Source organism: Belonocnema kinseyi, chromosome 7 (assembly GCF_010883055.1).
Source record: "Belonocnema kinseyi isolate 2016_QV_RU_SX_M_011 chromosome 7, B_treatae_v1, whole genome shotgun sequence".
NCBI classification, from domain to species: domain Eukaryota; kingdom Metazoa; phylum Arthropoda; class Insecta; order Hymenoptera; family Cynipidae; genus Belonocnema; species Belonocnema kinseyi.
This window is the reverse complement of record NC_046663.1, coordinates 1145955-1162653: the sequence shown is the minus strand read 5'-3', so window position 1 is coordinate 1162653 and position 16699 is coordinate 1145955. Positions and strand designations below refer to the sequence as shown.

General features: G+C 30.7%; 2 protein-coding genes across 3 annotated transcripts in view; one reads left to right on the top strand and one right to left on the bottom strand.

The window, feature by feature from the left end:
- Positions 1 to 1134: 1134 nt before the first annotated feature.
- Positions 1135 to 15402, bottom strand: LOC117176173 (glycosyltransferase 25 family member-like). 2 transcript variants are annotated; one of them, XM_033366269.1, is made up of 10 exons: positions 15070 to 15402; positions 7008 to 7236; positions 6547 to 6889; positions 6343 to 6462; positions 6065 to 6254; positions 5924 to 5998; positions 5781 to 5838; positions 4618 to 4745; positions 4344 to 4547; positions 1135 to 2715 (listed from the first exon to the last, which is right to left on the bottom strand). In XM_033366269.1, exons 1-10 carry the CDS (start codon positions 15255 to 15257, stop codon positions 2535 to 2537), a joined length of 1716 nt encoding a protein of 571 aa, XP_033222160.1. In that variant the 5' UTR covers positions 15258 to 15402; the 3' UTR covers positions 1135 to 2534. The 2 variants fall into 2 exon arrangements, with proteins under 2 accessions (XP_033222160.1, XP_033222159.1); XM_033366268.1 differs by having other exon boundaries at positions 6343 to 6889.
- The window catches only part of LOC117176174, an 8099-nt gene continuing 5869 nt past the window's right edge, over positions 14470 to 16699 (top strand). The window contains exon 1 of the mRNA XM_033366270.1: positions 14470 to 14707. The gene's annotated coding sequence lies outside the window, so the exon portion shown is untranslated. The remainder of the gene's footprint in view (positions 14708 to 16699) is intronic.

The following is a 16699-nucleotide window of genomic DNA, read 5'->3' as shown; positions in this document are numbered from 1 at the left end:
ACCGATCTGACCGTCTGGTGCCCACGCGCTAGAGCTAGAATTGGCCATTACTGCGGTTTTAAAACCACCAATATATTCACCCAATCAACTTATACAGCGCGGAACTAGAATTGGCCAATAGTAGGGAAATAGTATATTGTGCTACAAGTGCGAAAAGTAGGCAATTCCACACGAGTGTGAAGTTAGCCGTAGGAGCCAGAGACGAGTTGAAGGGGAGCTGTAGGCGAGTTGAAGGCGAGCCAGAAAGGACCCCAAGATGAGCCAATGGCAAGTACTGTAAACTTCACAAGAGTTTCAACTGCCTACTTTTAGCTCCTGTAGCACACGATATTTTTTTTAGCAATTGCGGGGAATTTTCACTTTGAGAAACAATAAAAACCAATTTTTTGATAATTTATGGTAATTTTTGCAAATTTATGGTAAAATTACAAAAATTACCTAAAAATTTCGGAAATTTTTGATAAATTTGTAAATTATCGAAAATTTAGTGTATCCAAAGCTTTTTGGAAAAAAATTCAAAAATTTCCCAAATATCTGAATAATTTTCTAAATTTAAAAAATTTATAAAAAATTGGCAACTTACCTATAATTTCGGATATCTAAAAGTTTCAAAAATTTTCGGAAGTTTTTGGTAATTTATGGTATTTTATTAGTCATACAAGCGCAGCAGATAGAAAAAGTAATCTCACTCGAAGAGCGCAAGCGCAGCAGCCAGAAAGTCTTTTTATAACTGCTTTTTACCACGATTTCGGAATTGGTCACTTCCCGCACACAATACATGCGTCGAAAATCGAACATTCCGTGCGTGCGTTAGAAAAAAATGTTTACTGGGTATGTTCGAATTTTCTGACTCCCGTATTCCGGTTGGTCCTAGTAGAGTGGTGGGGGTTCACTTGACCCATAACTCCTTGAGGATCTCTACTTTCGATAAGTATCTTTGAATTTGGAGACTCCCTGAAAAACGAGGCCCAGAAATAAGGCTCTCCTTAATCCTGCTATAACTATAATTAATTATAATTACAATAAAGGACTAATTATCTTAATACAAAAACATTAAATACGTTTTATTAAAAACTTCATAATTATTTTTCTAATTTTACACTGACAATGCTACTTAGATAACATAACATATACGAGATTCATTTTAAATAACAATAATAATGTCAATATAATGATATAGTTTATAAAAATTATTTTGGCACTCGAATTATTTGAAACAGGTAACATTTATATCTCTACAAAAAATTTTCCTCAATAATAATTCTTATAGAAATAGAAGCTCATGTTTCGCAGACATCAGTTATCAAACAAATGTAATCTGCATTGACAGATGTTTTAAATCAACATTATGCGGTACGCATAACGGTGGTATAAAATTATAAAGTTTACAAAATCTATTTCCAAAGGGAAACTATATTCATATAAAAAAGGGGATTTTTTAAACCCCTCCTGGCACAAAAAATATAATCTGTCATTTTTCGATACTAATTAAAATCTCAGAGTTACATACTTCTAATGAGACTAGACATCCTCAGGACGATTTAAAATCGCGATCTCACCTCATTGTAAGATTTTAACATTACATTAAGAGCGCGTTTTTGCGCGATGATAAAACTTAATTATGTACGAATAAAAAACTTGCTTTTCGATTTCAGAAAAATATTCACATGAATTGCAGGTTTGCGTTTGTCGCATAAAAAGTGTATACATAAAACTAGAAATATGCAATATACAATAATAATTGTAAAAACGCGTCAAAAAATTAAAACTTGGAGTATATAATAAATTGAAAGACAAGTTTTATAAACAAATGGCACGAATATGGCAACTTTGATGCTTTTTGATTTACATTTTTCTCATCAGTCGACTTCGCCACACTGCGTAGAGTCCCATATTAAAAAATATGAACTTAGTAACGTAACGAAACGGCGCCATCTAGTGGAGATAGAACGACCTACAGCTCTATTCCGGCAACCCATCCACCCGCTTCTCCAACCATTCCATGCTAATTTTAATATATTTTTAAATTTAGATTTACAGCAAGAATTATTTACGTAAACAAACCGTTTCATGCAATATAAAAAACATCAAATAGCGCATGATCAAAAATGAATTGCGGTTTTTATATATTACATGAAATGGTTTGCTTGTGCAAATTATTCTTTCCATAATTCTAACTGAAAAAATATTTAAACAGAGACATTAAGCACAACACTTTAGTACCACTCCGAACAGATCGGTCCCTTTTTCAATTTAGAAATAAAAATAATGTAAATTTGTTTCAAACAGAAAATGTAAATAATTTGGAGACGTGATTATTATAATCACTCACTCGTTATTTACATGCCCGCCATGTTCCTATATTCCTGATCTTCCCCTTCTACCACACAAGCATCAACACAGACGCCACCTAGGGGAGACAGAAATCACTAAAACTCGTTCACACTTTAGCCTTAAGACTCTACCTAGTGTGGACTTCGCGAACTCTACATACTCCATATGACTGTGAAAAAGTGGTAACTATAGCTAATAGGCTATAATTCCTCCCGACTGTTCGACATGTTTGCTGCTTCTGCTTTTGAAGCCACAACTTTTGAATCCTCAGTATCACTTATGTAGCCGCTTTCTCCAGTGTAGTGGGTCGGGTAAACGAGAAGTGGAGCTGCTGAGAGCGCGACTAGATTTCTTTCTGGAAATTGTTCCTTCCAAATAAATCTGGAATGAATCAATTTTATTTTTAATTATAAATCCCGTTTTTAACAGCAAGAGAGATAAGAGAGGGTTTCGAAGGCTTCTGAATTGTTTATCTGTATCTGGAATTCCAGATTGCCACCGATTGGTTTATTAAAGACTTTTGGTCGTTATTATTTTTTTTACTACAGGGCCGAAATAAGGCCGAAGGCGCAGCAGGCAACCGCCTACTCCTCCTACACTGAAACGACATTTGAGGAGCAGCGCCCTCTAAGCTGTAGGACTGTTTCTCGATAAATATTGAGGAGCGGCGCCACGTAATGAAGTAGCTCGACCTAAAAAAAAGTCGGCCTCATTCAAAAAGAGGGAAACCGCTTCAATCCCTGGCAGACCGAATGAACGGAAGGAATACGCTACAGCATACCCTTATAGTATCCCTTCCGTATCATATGCAACAAAAACACTCAAAAACAGCAAGATGGGTATTTAACTTGTTGAATTTCGGATTCTGCATTAAATTTTCTATTAGAACGTCACGGAGTAATTGCAATAGTTTGTTTTTTCAGAGTTAACATTTTTTTAATGTCATAACTTCTGCTGAAGCGGCTTCAAGCGCATTCATAGTCGCTTAAGTAGTATGCTGCTACTGAAAGAAAATGCGCTTGAAGTCTTCTTCAGCGTATGCTAATGACAGGAATTGTATTTTTTAAATTTTTTAACGCTGCAAAAAACGATTCAAATTAATCCGTCACTGTCTCACGAAAAGTTTAACGTAGAATCCAAATTGGAACAAGTTAAATGTCCATCTTAATGATTTTTTAAAATATTTTTTGTTGCTTTATACGGAAGGGATACTATGTGGATATTATAAAGGTACGCTGTAGCGTATCGTTGTTGTTCATGCTGTCCGCCAGGGATATAACCTTGCTTGAAATGGTGATTGCAGTATACGGCAGATTCGAAGCTGCTTGAGAAAATGGTCATTTACATAGTAGCAAAGCGATTCAGTTTTAACTTTCTGAATCTGCAAATGAACAGATACGCAATTCAGTCGTATTTTCAATGGGTTCTTTTTTCCTGGGTAAGAATGCAAATTTTCGCCCCTTTGTTGGATCTCGCACTTCAATCGAGAATATAAACTCGATGCTCAAACTAGAAGTGCCATCAAAACATGGAGAGATATGTGGTGTCGTCTACAAGATCATTGGCAAGATCGATAAGATGACTCACGCGGATCAAACTGGCAGACTTCTTAATACTAGGATAGAGGAAAACAACAGTGATATTCGTTTGGGACGCTGTTATAAGAGTGTTGTTGTCAGGCATAAAAGGATGTGCTGATGATGACCATGAGTTTGATGGGGAAAATGTTGAAATTTTAGATACAGTCAAAGTAATGAGAGAAAGGGAGAATTTATGGAAATGTTTTTTTATTGAAAAATAAAAGGATGTATCTGCTAATATGATCCAGATTTTTTCTTAAGGAGGATCTTTTTATATTAAAATAGAACAGCCAACATTATATGGTAGGTGTCCAATGTATTCGTTGAATTCTTAGTTTTATTTTCAGGAGTTCCATACATTATTTTGACCTTTCATCGTATATTTTCTCGAGTTTATAGTTATAAATGTGAATTTTTGATTTTATTTACCTTGGATGTTTGTCGAAAAGGATCGGCAGATATTCATCCACAGGTACCATATTTTTGAGAGGTTGTGCTGCAAGCAGTTTCTTTGCTCCTCGTGCTGATAAAATATAACCCAGAGTCCAATAACTGTAACCAGCGTGTACAAGATATTGCGAACCTTGAACCAAGGGTTCCTCTTGTTCCTGCATCCGTTTTCTTCCAATATACCTATAATTAATATCAATGAATTAGAGAATATAATCATTATTTTCCTCCTATAGAATATAAAATAACTTACACAAGATCCCATTCCATATTCAATCTCTGAAGTTCGTTTAATACAAAGTGAACCTTTTGCCGGAAATATGGCTCAAACCGAACGTCGTCCTCGAGAACCATTACGCTTTCATAGTTTTTTTCAATCACCTACAAACAGAGTAATTACTTCATGTTTTATATCCCAGGCGGATCGAATGAACGGAAAGGATACGCTAAAGCGTACCCTTATAGGGTCCACATAATATTTCTTCCGTATACTTTCGAGAAAAAAAAGAGCAGGATGGGCATTTAACTGGTTGCAATTCGGATTCTACGTTAAATTTTTTATCAGAATTTCAAGGAGTAATTGAAATAGTTTTTTTTGCAGCGTGGAAAATGTGAAAAAATGTCATCACTTCTGCTGAAAGCGACTTCAAGCGCATCCATAGTCGCTTAAGTAGTATGCTGCTACTAAAAGAAGATGCGCTTGAAATCGCCTTCAGCCTATGTTGATTGCAGGTATTGTATTTTTTTCTTTTTGGACGCTGCAAAAAAAACGACAGAAGTGAATTTACTATTGAATCAATAAGCCTCGTTCAAAAACATGTATTTTATCCATTCGAATGTATATACAGCGGACGCTACTTACCTTGCCGCTATTTACCTTGCCACTTCCCCTAAATCTCGGTCGAGCTCTTCCCCCACCATGACCGTGGCGACTCGGCATCTGAGTTTAAATCTTTTAAGACAATTTTAAAGTGCAAAAAGTCATTATATGCTTTGTTAATGAGGCTTATAAAAGAATTTCGAAATCATATAATATTTATGCCTTATGATAATTTCCTTATCACATGAGATAACCTCAGATATGGCACATTTAATCAAAGGTTTGTCAATAATTCGTAAACACTAACCTATTATTCAGTTTATTCTACGAGAGAAAGATGTGCTCACAATTTTTTGGCCCCTAGAGTGAGAGAATTACTTCCACAATATGTATTCTGAAAATCGAACTTTCACTGTTTGTAAACACGGATCCGCGCGCGGCAACATAAGTAGCGAGCGAAACAATTCGCATCAAGCATCACGCATCAAGATTAGACTCGAGAGTGGGGGAGCATCGTTTCCAGAAAAATTAGTCCCCTACGGTTCTATCCGCGGCAAGGTAAATAACGTCGACTGTACTAATTTTTTGACTTATACCTTGTTCCAAACGTGATAGTGACTAAGAAAGCAGCCTATTTCTCCCATGGTCATTGGTCTAAAATATAAAATTTAACCAAACATTTAAAATTATTAAATATATCAACATATATCAAATAAATAAATCAAAAAACTAATTTCACCTCTTATGATAAGGATCAGCGTATCCAGACATCAACGTTATACCCATCGACTTTAAAATAGTATGGTTTAATGTTCTGAAACAATGTGTCAGTATATAAAATATGATATTAACCCATTTCTAAAATGTATCTATTATTTACCGTCCATCTACCGCGTCAATTACTTCCGCTGCAATTCCTAATTCATCAAAGCAATTCTGCATTCGTCTCCTTCTTTCCGGCCTCCTCAACAAATTAATCATGTAAATATTCGACATCGACATAGTGTCCTTTTTCGGATAGCTAACGAATTTGTTCAAGTTTTCGGATAGAGGAAGACTTTCCTGAAAAGCTGTTGGTTTAAAAAACAAATTATTATTCATGACACATATTTCTAAATAAAATAAATTTATTAACATTTCCTATCACAAAATTGTTACCCAAAATTTCTAGTTTTATGTTCGTCATTTGTTGTTTGTCATGATCGATTCCTTCTCGATTGTCTAATGGTACTGTAATAAAACCATAGATATGATCGTTACAGATGTGCAGAGGTACCCCTGTAGTAAAAACAAAATTAACTATCTGGTTTGATCGAGGAAATAAAATAGTGAAAAAATACATATAAAATTGTTTGCAATTACCAGAACGATTGGCTGCTAGGGCAAAAGTTATTATATCATCTCTGGGTCCATCAAAGTTCTCTAAATTTTCTGATGAGTAGGTCAAGGAGCTGCTCATTTTTCTCCTTAAATCAACGAGTACCGCAGTGTGGACCATAGGAACTGCGAAGCATCCTAAATCTTCTCCTCTGAGAATTGGTTTATATCTATCAGTTCTCATATAGTAATAATCTGGTGTCATACCAGCCCAGAAATTGCTATACATCCCATCCGACTTTAATAAAGGTGCGATGACAGTCAAATTTTTTGAAACCAAATGGTCCAAAGTGTTTGGATTTGTCAAAAATACGTCAGCATCCAGCATCTGTTTTTTAACAAAGGTTAATGTGATAAATGAATAGTGTTACATATATTAGTTTCACATTATTACGTATATATTATCATTTTATTTTATTTTATTCTATAATTGAAACGAAACGTACAAAAATAAAATCAGCCCATATTTTTCGAGCATGATGAACTGCTTCTTCCCTCAATTTGATGATGTTAGAAAATCTCGTGGGCGACCAATCAGCAATTCCTTTCTCATCATCAAAGCCCTTAGACTTATCATCAAATAGGAAATCCACAGCATGGTATTTTGTTTTTTGTTGCTCCAACCAAGTGTTGAGTATCTCAATTGACTTGTCAATATTATTATCACTTCGAATCCTAGAATATTTTTCAAGTTAAAAAATATAGGAGAATATAGTTTTAAAAGTTCATGTCCTACTCGACCGGTACAAATGATAAAAATGATTGCAAATCATGGGCAAATTCACAACGTTTTGAATCCAAATGAATGTCATTTTCTGCTGTTAACGTTTTGATCCATGTAAGCCTCAACTATTTTCGTCTCACTTTAATTCTGCTTAATCCCATGACAATTTCTGTCAATGAATACATTTGATTTTTTAATACAAAAGTTAGAGACACAAAATATTAATATATCATATATTTGACTCTAATGATCCGATTACAATGTTGTTTGGAAATATATTTTGAGGTCCTCCTATTCAATTCTTTTTGCATAAATTGCACTTTTGTAGTGTTTCTTTAAAACAACTGATTCTTGGGTTTACAATGTATTTGAGCCTTTTTATTCAGAAATAATTGTATGCACAGATTGACTTGTTAATATCGTGCCTCGAATTTTCTCTTAAAAAATTTAACAAGCAGAGACATTAGGCCATAGACCTTGATATCATTCTTATCAGTTTGGAGCTAATTGCCTATCTCAGAGAGTCGGTTTCTTCGTCAACTCTCTTTATGATCTTGGCACAATGATCGTTTTTCCCCTATCACTTTTATTCTCTTAAAATTAAATTTTATGATTATTTTCAGAGTTTTATTATTATAAAAGAAATAGATCTTGACAATTTAAATATGAATTTTTCCAGAATGTGTGAAATTATAATTAAAAATCAATTTTATTATATAGAAAAAGTTTTTCAAATTATTTGCAATGAGAATTTTTTACGTAGAGTGATTTTAGTTAATTGGCGATTCATTTAATTTGACAAATTGAACTACCTACAGTCCTACAAGAAAAGTTCCCGTTATAGAGGACAAGGTGGTTATTTTCAGTCAGTGGCAAAAATGTCGCTGGACATTCGCTTCAGTTCGCTTTCCGTCACTCAGTGTTTAGGTTATGTGTTGCGTAACCAGGTGTATCCAGGCATAACGAAAATGTCGAAGGAAACCTAGAGAAAGCGTTTATCTTTTGAAGAGACAAATAAGCTTTTAGACGAACTGAAATCAGGTACCTTAATACAGTCTATTTTGCCGAATTTATTTTTTTACCGGGAAATTTACAAATCTTTAGAAGAAAAATCTGTCCAAATTCGATTTTAACAGCTTTTAAAATAATGGGTTGAAATTGTTATCTTTTTCAATTATGATACCATCCTTTTTACAATGCTTAATTCGAAAAACAGTTAATTTAAAAATTTTCCATGTTACATTTTTATTTCGAAGCTGAAAATTTTAATTTAAAGAATTTCAAAATGCGGACTTGAAGACTTGAAATATGGAAATTTAAAGCGTTTGAAGTGGAAAATTTTTGATAAAAAACATTGATCTTTTACCATTTATCACTTATTAAAACATTTAGTAGTTCTGAAAAACTTGAAAAATTATTTTAAATTGGAAAAAATCTAAAACAACTTCTATATTTGGAAATAAAGTTTGAAAGCTTTTCAAGGATGTTTTATCTATTTGAAATTGAAATGATTCAACTTCTAATTTACGAAATGTTCAGTTAATACAAAATTAATTTTTCAATTTTAAACGTTTCTAGCTTAAAGAATTGCAAATGATAACGTAGATTTATATTTTTGGAATCGAATCTGAATCTGTGAACTCTATGATTTGTAACAGTTAAAAATTCTAAATTTGCAGTTTATCTGCATTTCATTTGAACTTATTTAATTGGAATGTGTTAGTACTTTCATTTTCATACGCTTAAATTATTGAGAGTTACAATACCAAGTTTTCTTCATAAAAAATTGTAAAATGTCAATTTAGAAACTTTAAAATTCGAGAGTTCCAATTTGAGTGCTTTAATTTTGAGTCTGTTTTTTTTTATTATTTTAAATGGAAAAATGCTCAGTCTCAGAGGTCCAATTTGTTTATTTTATTGACCGTGAAAAATGTTTTCGAACCGAGAAGACACGAGGAATTTTTTTCTTCGAGTGAAATGGCCACCCTGATATATGCACGTGCATACTTAAAAATCAGTACTTTTATAAAGTTTGATTTTCTAGCACAAACATTTTCACGTTTATTATGACATTATATAACCAAAATAGCAAAAATACAAACAAACAAATTTTTTAAGACGAAACTCCGACGGAAATTATTTATATGGCCCTGATTGTTTATGGTTTGGCGAGTCCCGAGATTGTACGAAGGAGATAATGGATACCCCCGAAAGGGCTTCTATAGCGGGACTGCAGTGAATTTTGTGGAAAATAAGTTGTTTTTTGAAACATTTTGATAGCTTAATTATAAACAAAATTGAAGTTGTACACTCAATTTAAGAATAAACTTTAAAATTGTTAAAATGAAGAATTAAGTGAACAACTTTTTTGAACCTTTCAATCAATTTCTATTTATGTCTGCTAGAGTAAACAGGAATATTGCCGACACTCTTCTAGTGAACGACACTGTGCAATGAAAATGCTTTTATTACAATTTCAGAGATATAAAATAGATACTTGTAAATTAATAAATATTCTATAATCTATGCAATTTGTATTTCAATATTTATTCAGTACAAAATCACTGAGTTGATGTTAATCAAATAACATTTTTGTTGTCACCTAAAGGTGGACATGTTGACACTATAAAAATTAGTGATGTCGTTAATTTGAAAGTCCCCTGAAAGTTAGAAGAAAAGGTATTTCTTATTTTGTAGTACTTTCAGAGGTTACATGATTATGTTTTGCAATATAATTCAATAAATATCAGTCTCAAATTTGAGTAGATTTGATATATTTGAAATATTCTTATCATACCTTCAAAACCAGTGAACGACATACGTCCAACAGAAGAAAGTTTTTAGGGTATAATACGCATTTTTTGATTGCTGTCCGTGTTGCTATAATTGCTATTTGCTTTCCTTATTTCTATGCCATCGCCTTTCACGAGTCTTTAATGTTCAGTATCTGTTTAATTGATTTTGGATTTCCTAACCTCAAAAATCAATCAACGACACCCCGAATGAATTCGACAAATTCGTAAACTGATGAAATAAACATAACCACACAATATCGAAGGTATTCTTTTTCAACAAAAACTTAGTCTTTCCTTTTGAAAAAACCCATAATTATACAAAATGATGTTCCTTATTATCTGAAGAAACTAAATTGCATAATATTTCTTACAAATAACTTTCTAATTTCTTTTAAATTAAAAATCAATGGCGGTGTCGTTCAGATGAATTCATCTTCGTTAACAAAAAATAAGCATATAAATTAATATTCTCCTTTTTCTAAATTTTTTTTTAAAAAGTCGATAATACCCATGTTTACCTGAGTTGTGTTTTTAAAATATAAACTAATTTACAATCAGTGATTTTGGTTCCAATTTAAAAAAATGAATTGTTTATAAAAATTTTGATGGGTTTTTGACAACCAAAATTAGTGTTGTGCTGATGGCTTTTTATAACAAATTTTGCAAGCATTAACTTTTCCCTATATAATGGATTCTAGGACAGTGATTCAGTGGATTCAGCAGAATAAGTGTTCTTCTCCTTTGTTTAGCTTTGTAGTATGCAATTGAAGTTTCTTTGAAATTCGATTTATCGTCATGAATTTCGCAGAAATTCGCAGATTGTGGGGTTCAGATATGACAGTCCGGTCAGAAAGATAAAATCTTCCTGCGCACTAAGTAGAAAATTAATCCAAATGGAATCCCAGAAAACTTTTATCACAAAATTCAAAAATCACTCAAAAATCAATTCAAAATTGATATACAAAACAGATTAAATTTTAAATTTACAAACATTTAAAATAAAGAAAAATGTCAAGAAACCACAACCAAGTTCAGAAGGTCGATTTTAAATTTGGTTGCCAGTAATTGTCACACAAGAATTATTGGTTTAAATTAAAAAATTAAATTTACTCTTTGCAAATTAAATGAACAGATGCCCCCTTATATCATTCGAGAATGTATTGTGAACGACAATTAATGAACAAGAGAATTACTCAAAATAATAAAAAACTAGAGAGAAAGTTTGCGAATTTAATTGAAAATCAAGTTGATATTCAAATGTTAAATCTAAATATTCATTATACTCTTTCACATGAAAAAAACGACCCATGGTTTCCGAATCTTTCGGAAACTAAAATACCTTTACAAGTAATCAATATTTTGAGATTAGGGGAAAGTTTCCGTAACAGATTTGGGGAAAAAAAGTGTTAAATGATTAGGAGTTGTAAAAGATGTTGATATAAATATTCATAACATTCCAAGTATTAACCCGCGGTTACCACACTTGTGCAAAAATGTAACAGAAAATTTTTCAAATAAGTGTTTGTTGTCACTCGCTAGTTATAAGGGTCTGCCCCCCCCCCCGCCCCCCAACGTTAAATATGTCCATCAGGTACTGAGCCATGCCACGTAGGGCCCAGCTTCATTCGCCTCTTACTGGTCGTGAGGTTCATTTCGAAAGTTGGACTTGGTGCATATTTGCACAAGTGTGGTTTCCTGGGTTGTAAAATGAGTTCTGAGGAAAAAATTTAATTTTGCCTGATAATCGTTTTTTCGACTACATTTTCTCTAGAGGTAAATAATTTTACATAGTATTTTTAATTTTTAATTTAAATTTACCAAAAATCATACCTACGTGTTAATTACGTGAATTTTCTAAATTCTTGATTTTTTTCTTGAAATTTTCTTAATGTTTGAGGCTCTTAAGTTTGAATCATTGTACAAGATTAATAATAATGTTAGTGTATGAACTTAGTAAAAGCTAGTTTTCATTATTATTTTTTTCTTTCAGAATGGCTGGCGCACCAACTTCCGGTTATAAATTACGCATTATTAATGATTTGCTTTCTAGATTAAGTATTGAGTGATTTTTCTATGCTTTAAAAATACCTTATTTTCAGTTAGCCATAAAAAATATTTATATTTTATTTAACGTGTAGTCGGTCATTTTTATTGAAAATATATACTTTTATCTTCAATTAAAAAATAGTACTATTTCGATAATAAGAAAAAAAATGACATTTCAAAAAAGTTCTTTTAATTTCTTTCTTTTTTTACTATTTAAAAATAGTTAATTTTAATTATTTTTATCATTATTGCATTTCTCAGTAATTTTTATCTCAATAAATATATATTGTAAGTTGCATTTAGTTTATTTCTGCACGAGATATTGAAATTTAAAAATGCGAAATCCCAAATCGCACAAGTGTGGTAAGCACATGTGCGCAGATGGAGTGTGGTATCCACGAGTCAAATAAGAAGAATTCAGATCGAAACTATCAGGATTATATAATGATTATTACAAATAACAAATTTTTTTCAATTATATATAGACAAAGAAGTAAATAAATTTTAGAAACTAACGAATTAATTTTTAAAGAAAAATCATAATAAATATGATATCGATAGATTATTTATAGATTACTTAGTAATATCATTAAAAAATGAATAACAATATTCAAAAAGCACAGTAAAAATATTGAAGTTTTGTTTAACTTATTGAAGGAATTAAGATAATATCCTAGTTTCTTTCGATGTAATTACTATGCTCCCAAATATTGCTATAGATAAATTGAAAGAATAAATTGAAAAAAGATGAGAATGCATAAAGCAACACACAAACATTCTATTTCAAAAGTTTATTGAAGAAATCGATTTTCTCTCATCTATTTGAGCTAAAATTGCCATGGAAGACTTAGAAAATACAGTTTTTGATAACACGAAAAATCTCGTGAATGACAAAAGTTTGAAGAAGTAGGATTTCAATGCCTTTTTTATGCGAGATATTTCGATGTTTCTGTTTTTTGTGTGGAAATAAGTAAAAATAATATACTTTTAAATGACTTTAACAGTATACATCCAAGATTACAATTTACTTTACATTTGGATTATTTATTATATATGTTCACTCAAAGATTGAAAAAAATTTAGATTTTTTACAAAATGATAATTTACTTATCAACAACGGAATGCATGTAACGAAAATCATCTTCGATAAACAAAAGGATACTCTCATACTACAAATAATGTCACTATATATTTTAATCATTATACATTAATTAAATTAATAAATAGAAAAAGATTGTAATTTTGATGAAAAAACATTTTCTTAGCTAAAAATTCTTTAAATTATTGTAAGAGTCATTGTTCGTCACTATTTCTATATAAAATTAACAATAAACAGTTTCTATGATTCATTTCAGTTTCAGGAATATATGCAGTCATTCAAATGATTCAGAGGAATCTAAATATGAAAAAAAACACTTATTTAACCCTCAAAAGTACACTGGTGCGAATTCGCACCCGACGTTTTTTCACTTTTTTCATTATACGTGATATATGCTAGTTGTTTATTATATGTTCAATATATTAAATAATTAATATTAACATTGCAAACATACCGTTTGAGGGTTAAATACGTCGCTAAATCCAATTTTTGCAACAATTGTTTATTGTTAATTTATTATAAAAATAGTGACTGTAAATCTTTCTCACCAAAACTCAAAGCAGTTTTAGTGAAAAAAAATTATTTTCCAATCCAATGAGCCAAAGCTTTGAATTTATTGATTTACTTTCGCTACAAGGTTAACTATTGTTGTATTTTAAGAAATATAATTGAAGTAATTTTATTTTTAAGAATATATGCATCAATTCAAATGACGAAGGGAAATCGGAAATTGAAAAACCACAAATTCCACATTTTTCCTAAAAAATTGTATATAAAAATTACAATTTTTAATGTTTTATAAAAATTGTGACTAACAATCACTCTCACAATAATTGAAAGTATTATCCGGTAAGAACAATTTGGTTCAACAAAAATTACAATATTTCCTAAACACTTAAAAATTTCGTGATATTTAGAAGCAAATAATAATAATTATATAAAAATAGTGACTGCAAATCTCTCACAAGAATCTCAAGCAGTTTTAGTGCAAGAATAATTGTTTTCCAAGCCAAAGTGTTAAAACTCATGATTAAAATAAAGGATTGATTGAAAATCAGAAAAAAGCGACCGAATCCTTCAAGTCAATGGTCGGAAATTGCTTATACAAAATATGAATATTATGAACTCGTGATTGGCGATAAGCGAGTTTTATTTACGATGCGCGCGCAGCGAACCTGAGAATGCAAAACAATCACGACGCAGAAGCGAGCATTCAGCAAATACGCCGGTTTGCGCCGGTTTAGTTTCAGACTTCATCATTCATATCACTTCAGTGTTTGGCTTTGATCGCCGAAAGAGAAAAGAGTTCGATCAAGTATATACGTAGATCGTATAAAACTGCAAATTAATTTTAATCCGATTTTTTTTAATTTCGGATATTCTTAATTAAATATTTTAACATTTAAAAAAAAGTATTGCGAAATACGAATAAATCACGAATTATCTGCGCAACTTGAGCGAGAAATAAACCCGAAAAGCACTGTAAGTAATATAAAACAATTGTTGATAATCGATTTTATTAATATTTATTAATATGAATAGATTAATAACATAATATAGTGATTAATATTTACTACTGTTATTTATTTTATTAACTCCTTTATTTATTTTTATTTAAATATTTATTATCTTAATTTAACAAAAAGTCTCGCGTAAATAATAATTTGGAGGTTAAAAACGAAATATAAATATGCCCACTTGATCACAACGAAATCTAAAATTAGATTAATCCTGACTTTTCTATTTTTGAACAGTCTCAATTTTTGTATTTCCCGCTCTAAAAATAGGATTATCGTAAGGACAATGTCAGGAAGAAAACAAAAATTTAAAACCATTGAACTTACCAAAGTGATATCCTCTCCTTCGGATACTTGAGATTCTCCAAAAAACTTAGGAAATAAGGCAACGTGTGTGCTTTATTTCGCACCAATATTCCAATTAAAACTGTCGGTTTTTTAAAATCGTCGCACAAAATTCTTGCACTTTGCAAGAATAATAAAACTAAGACCAGTCCGAGATTCCCGGTTGTCATTTTCTGAAGAGCCTGTCTACGTGTCTCTTTCACATAACTACTAAATTGTCCCCCTTGGTGTCGTCGAAAGGGAGACCAAAATAAGGGGGAAAAAACCAGATGTCTTTATCGAGAATTCGGTGTGCAAGGGAAGGCGAATTGAGGCATTATCGTATGGTTAGTTTAGACTTGAGATAAGCACGCGTAGGAGTGCGTGGGCGTTTCTTCCGTCGGTAAAACAGTTTCAGTCTTTTTATAAATTCAGTGTTCTCAGAAGTTTAGGTGTTTGGAGAAATTCTCACGAGCATGAGAGCATTTTAAATTAGAATTTCAAGAATCGTATTTACTATATTTTTTTAAACAATAATTACATTTTTTAAATCACGCGGGAAAATGTATCGTTTCAAATTAGAAAATACGATTCATTTTAATGGTAAAAGAAGTCAAAGTAATAGAAATCATATTTGAGTTTTCAAATCAAAAATATATATTTTAAACCTATGATAAATGACTTTTTAACTAAAATGACAAATGTTTGACCAAATTGTTGAATTTTCAATTCGAAAGGTTAATTTTCTACGAAAAAGACTTATTTTCAACAAGTGCATGAATTTTCATCTAAAAAGGATAAATTTTCAAACAAAATTAAAATAATTCAAGTGTTAGAAAAATAAATTTTCACACAAAAAAAAACTAATTTTTGACAAAATAATTTTTTTTATATAAAAAAAATGATTTTCTAACTAAAATAGAAGACTTAAATTTTTAATTAAAACAATTTTCAACCATAAAAATAAATTCTTAGCAAAATAATCCAATTTTATATCCAGAAGACAAATTTATAAACCAAAACTAGAATAGCTCAATTTGCAGATAGAAAAGTAAATTTTAAACAACAAAAAACGAGTTTTCAGCAAAATTATCAATTTTGTACTAAAAATATAAATTTTCAAGCAAAAATGGAATATTTACATTTTTAGCTCAAAAAAATTAATTTTCAACTAAAAAGAAAAGAATTTTCAACAAGTATATGAATTTTTATCTAAAAAAGATTAATTTTGAACCAAAGTTAGAATAGTTCAAATGTTAGAAAAATAAATGTTCACACAAAAAAAAAATTAATTTTTAGCAAAATAGTTTGTTTTTTTTAATGATTTTTAAATAAAAATAGAAGAATTAAATTTTTAGTTAAAACAATTTTCAACAAAAAAAAAATTTTTTAACAAAACAATTCAATTTTAAACCCAACAAAAATTTTTAAACAAAAACCAGAATGTATGAATTTTCGGATAGAAAAATAAATTTTAAACAAAAAAACGAATTTTCAGCAAAATGAATTCAGTTTTAACTAAAAATATACATTTTCAAGCAAAAATGGAATATTTAAATTTTCAGTTAACAAAATTAATTGTCAACCAAAACAATTTTTAACAAAATAGTTTTTTTTATCAAAAAAAAAAAGA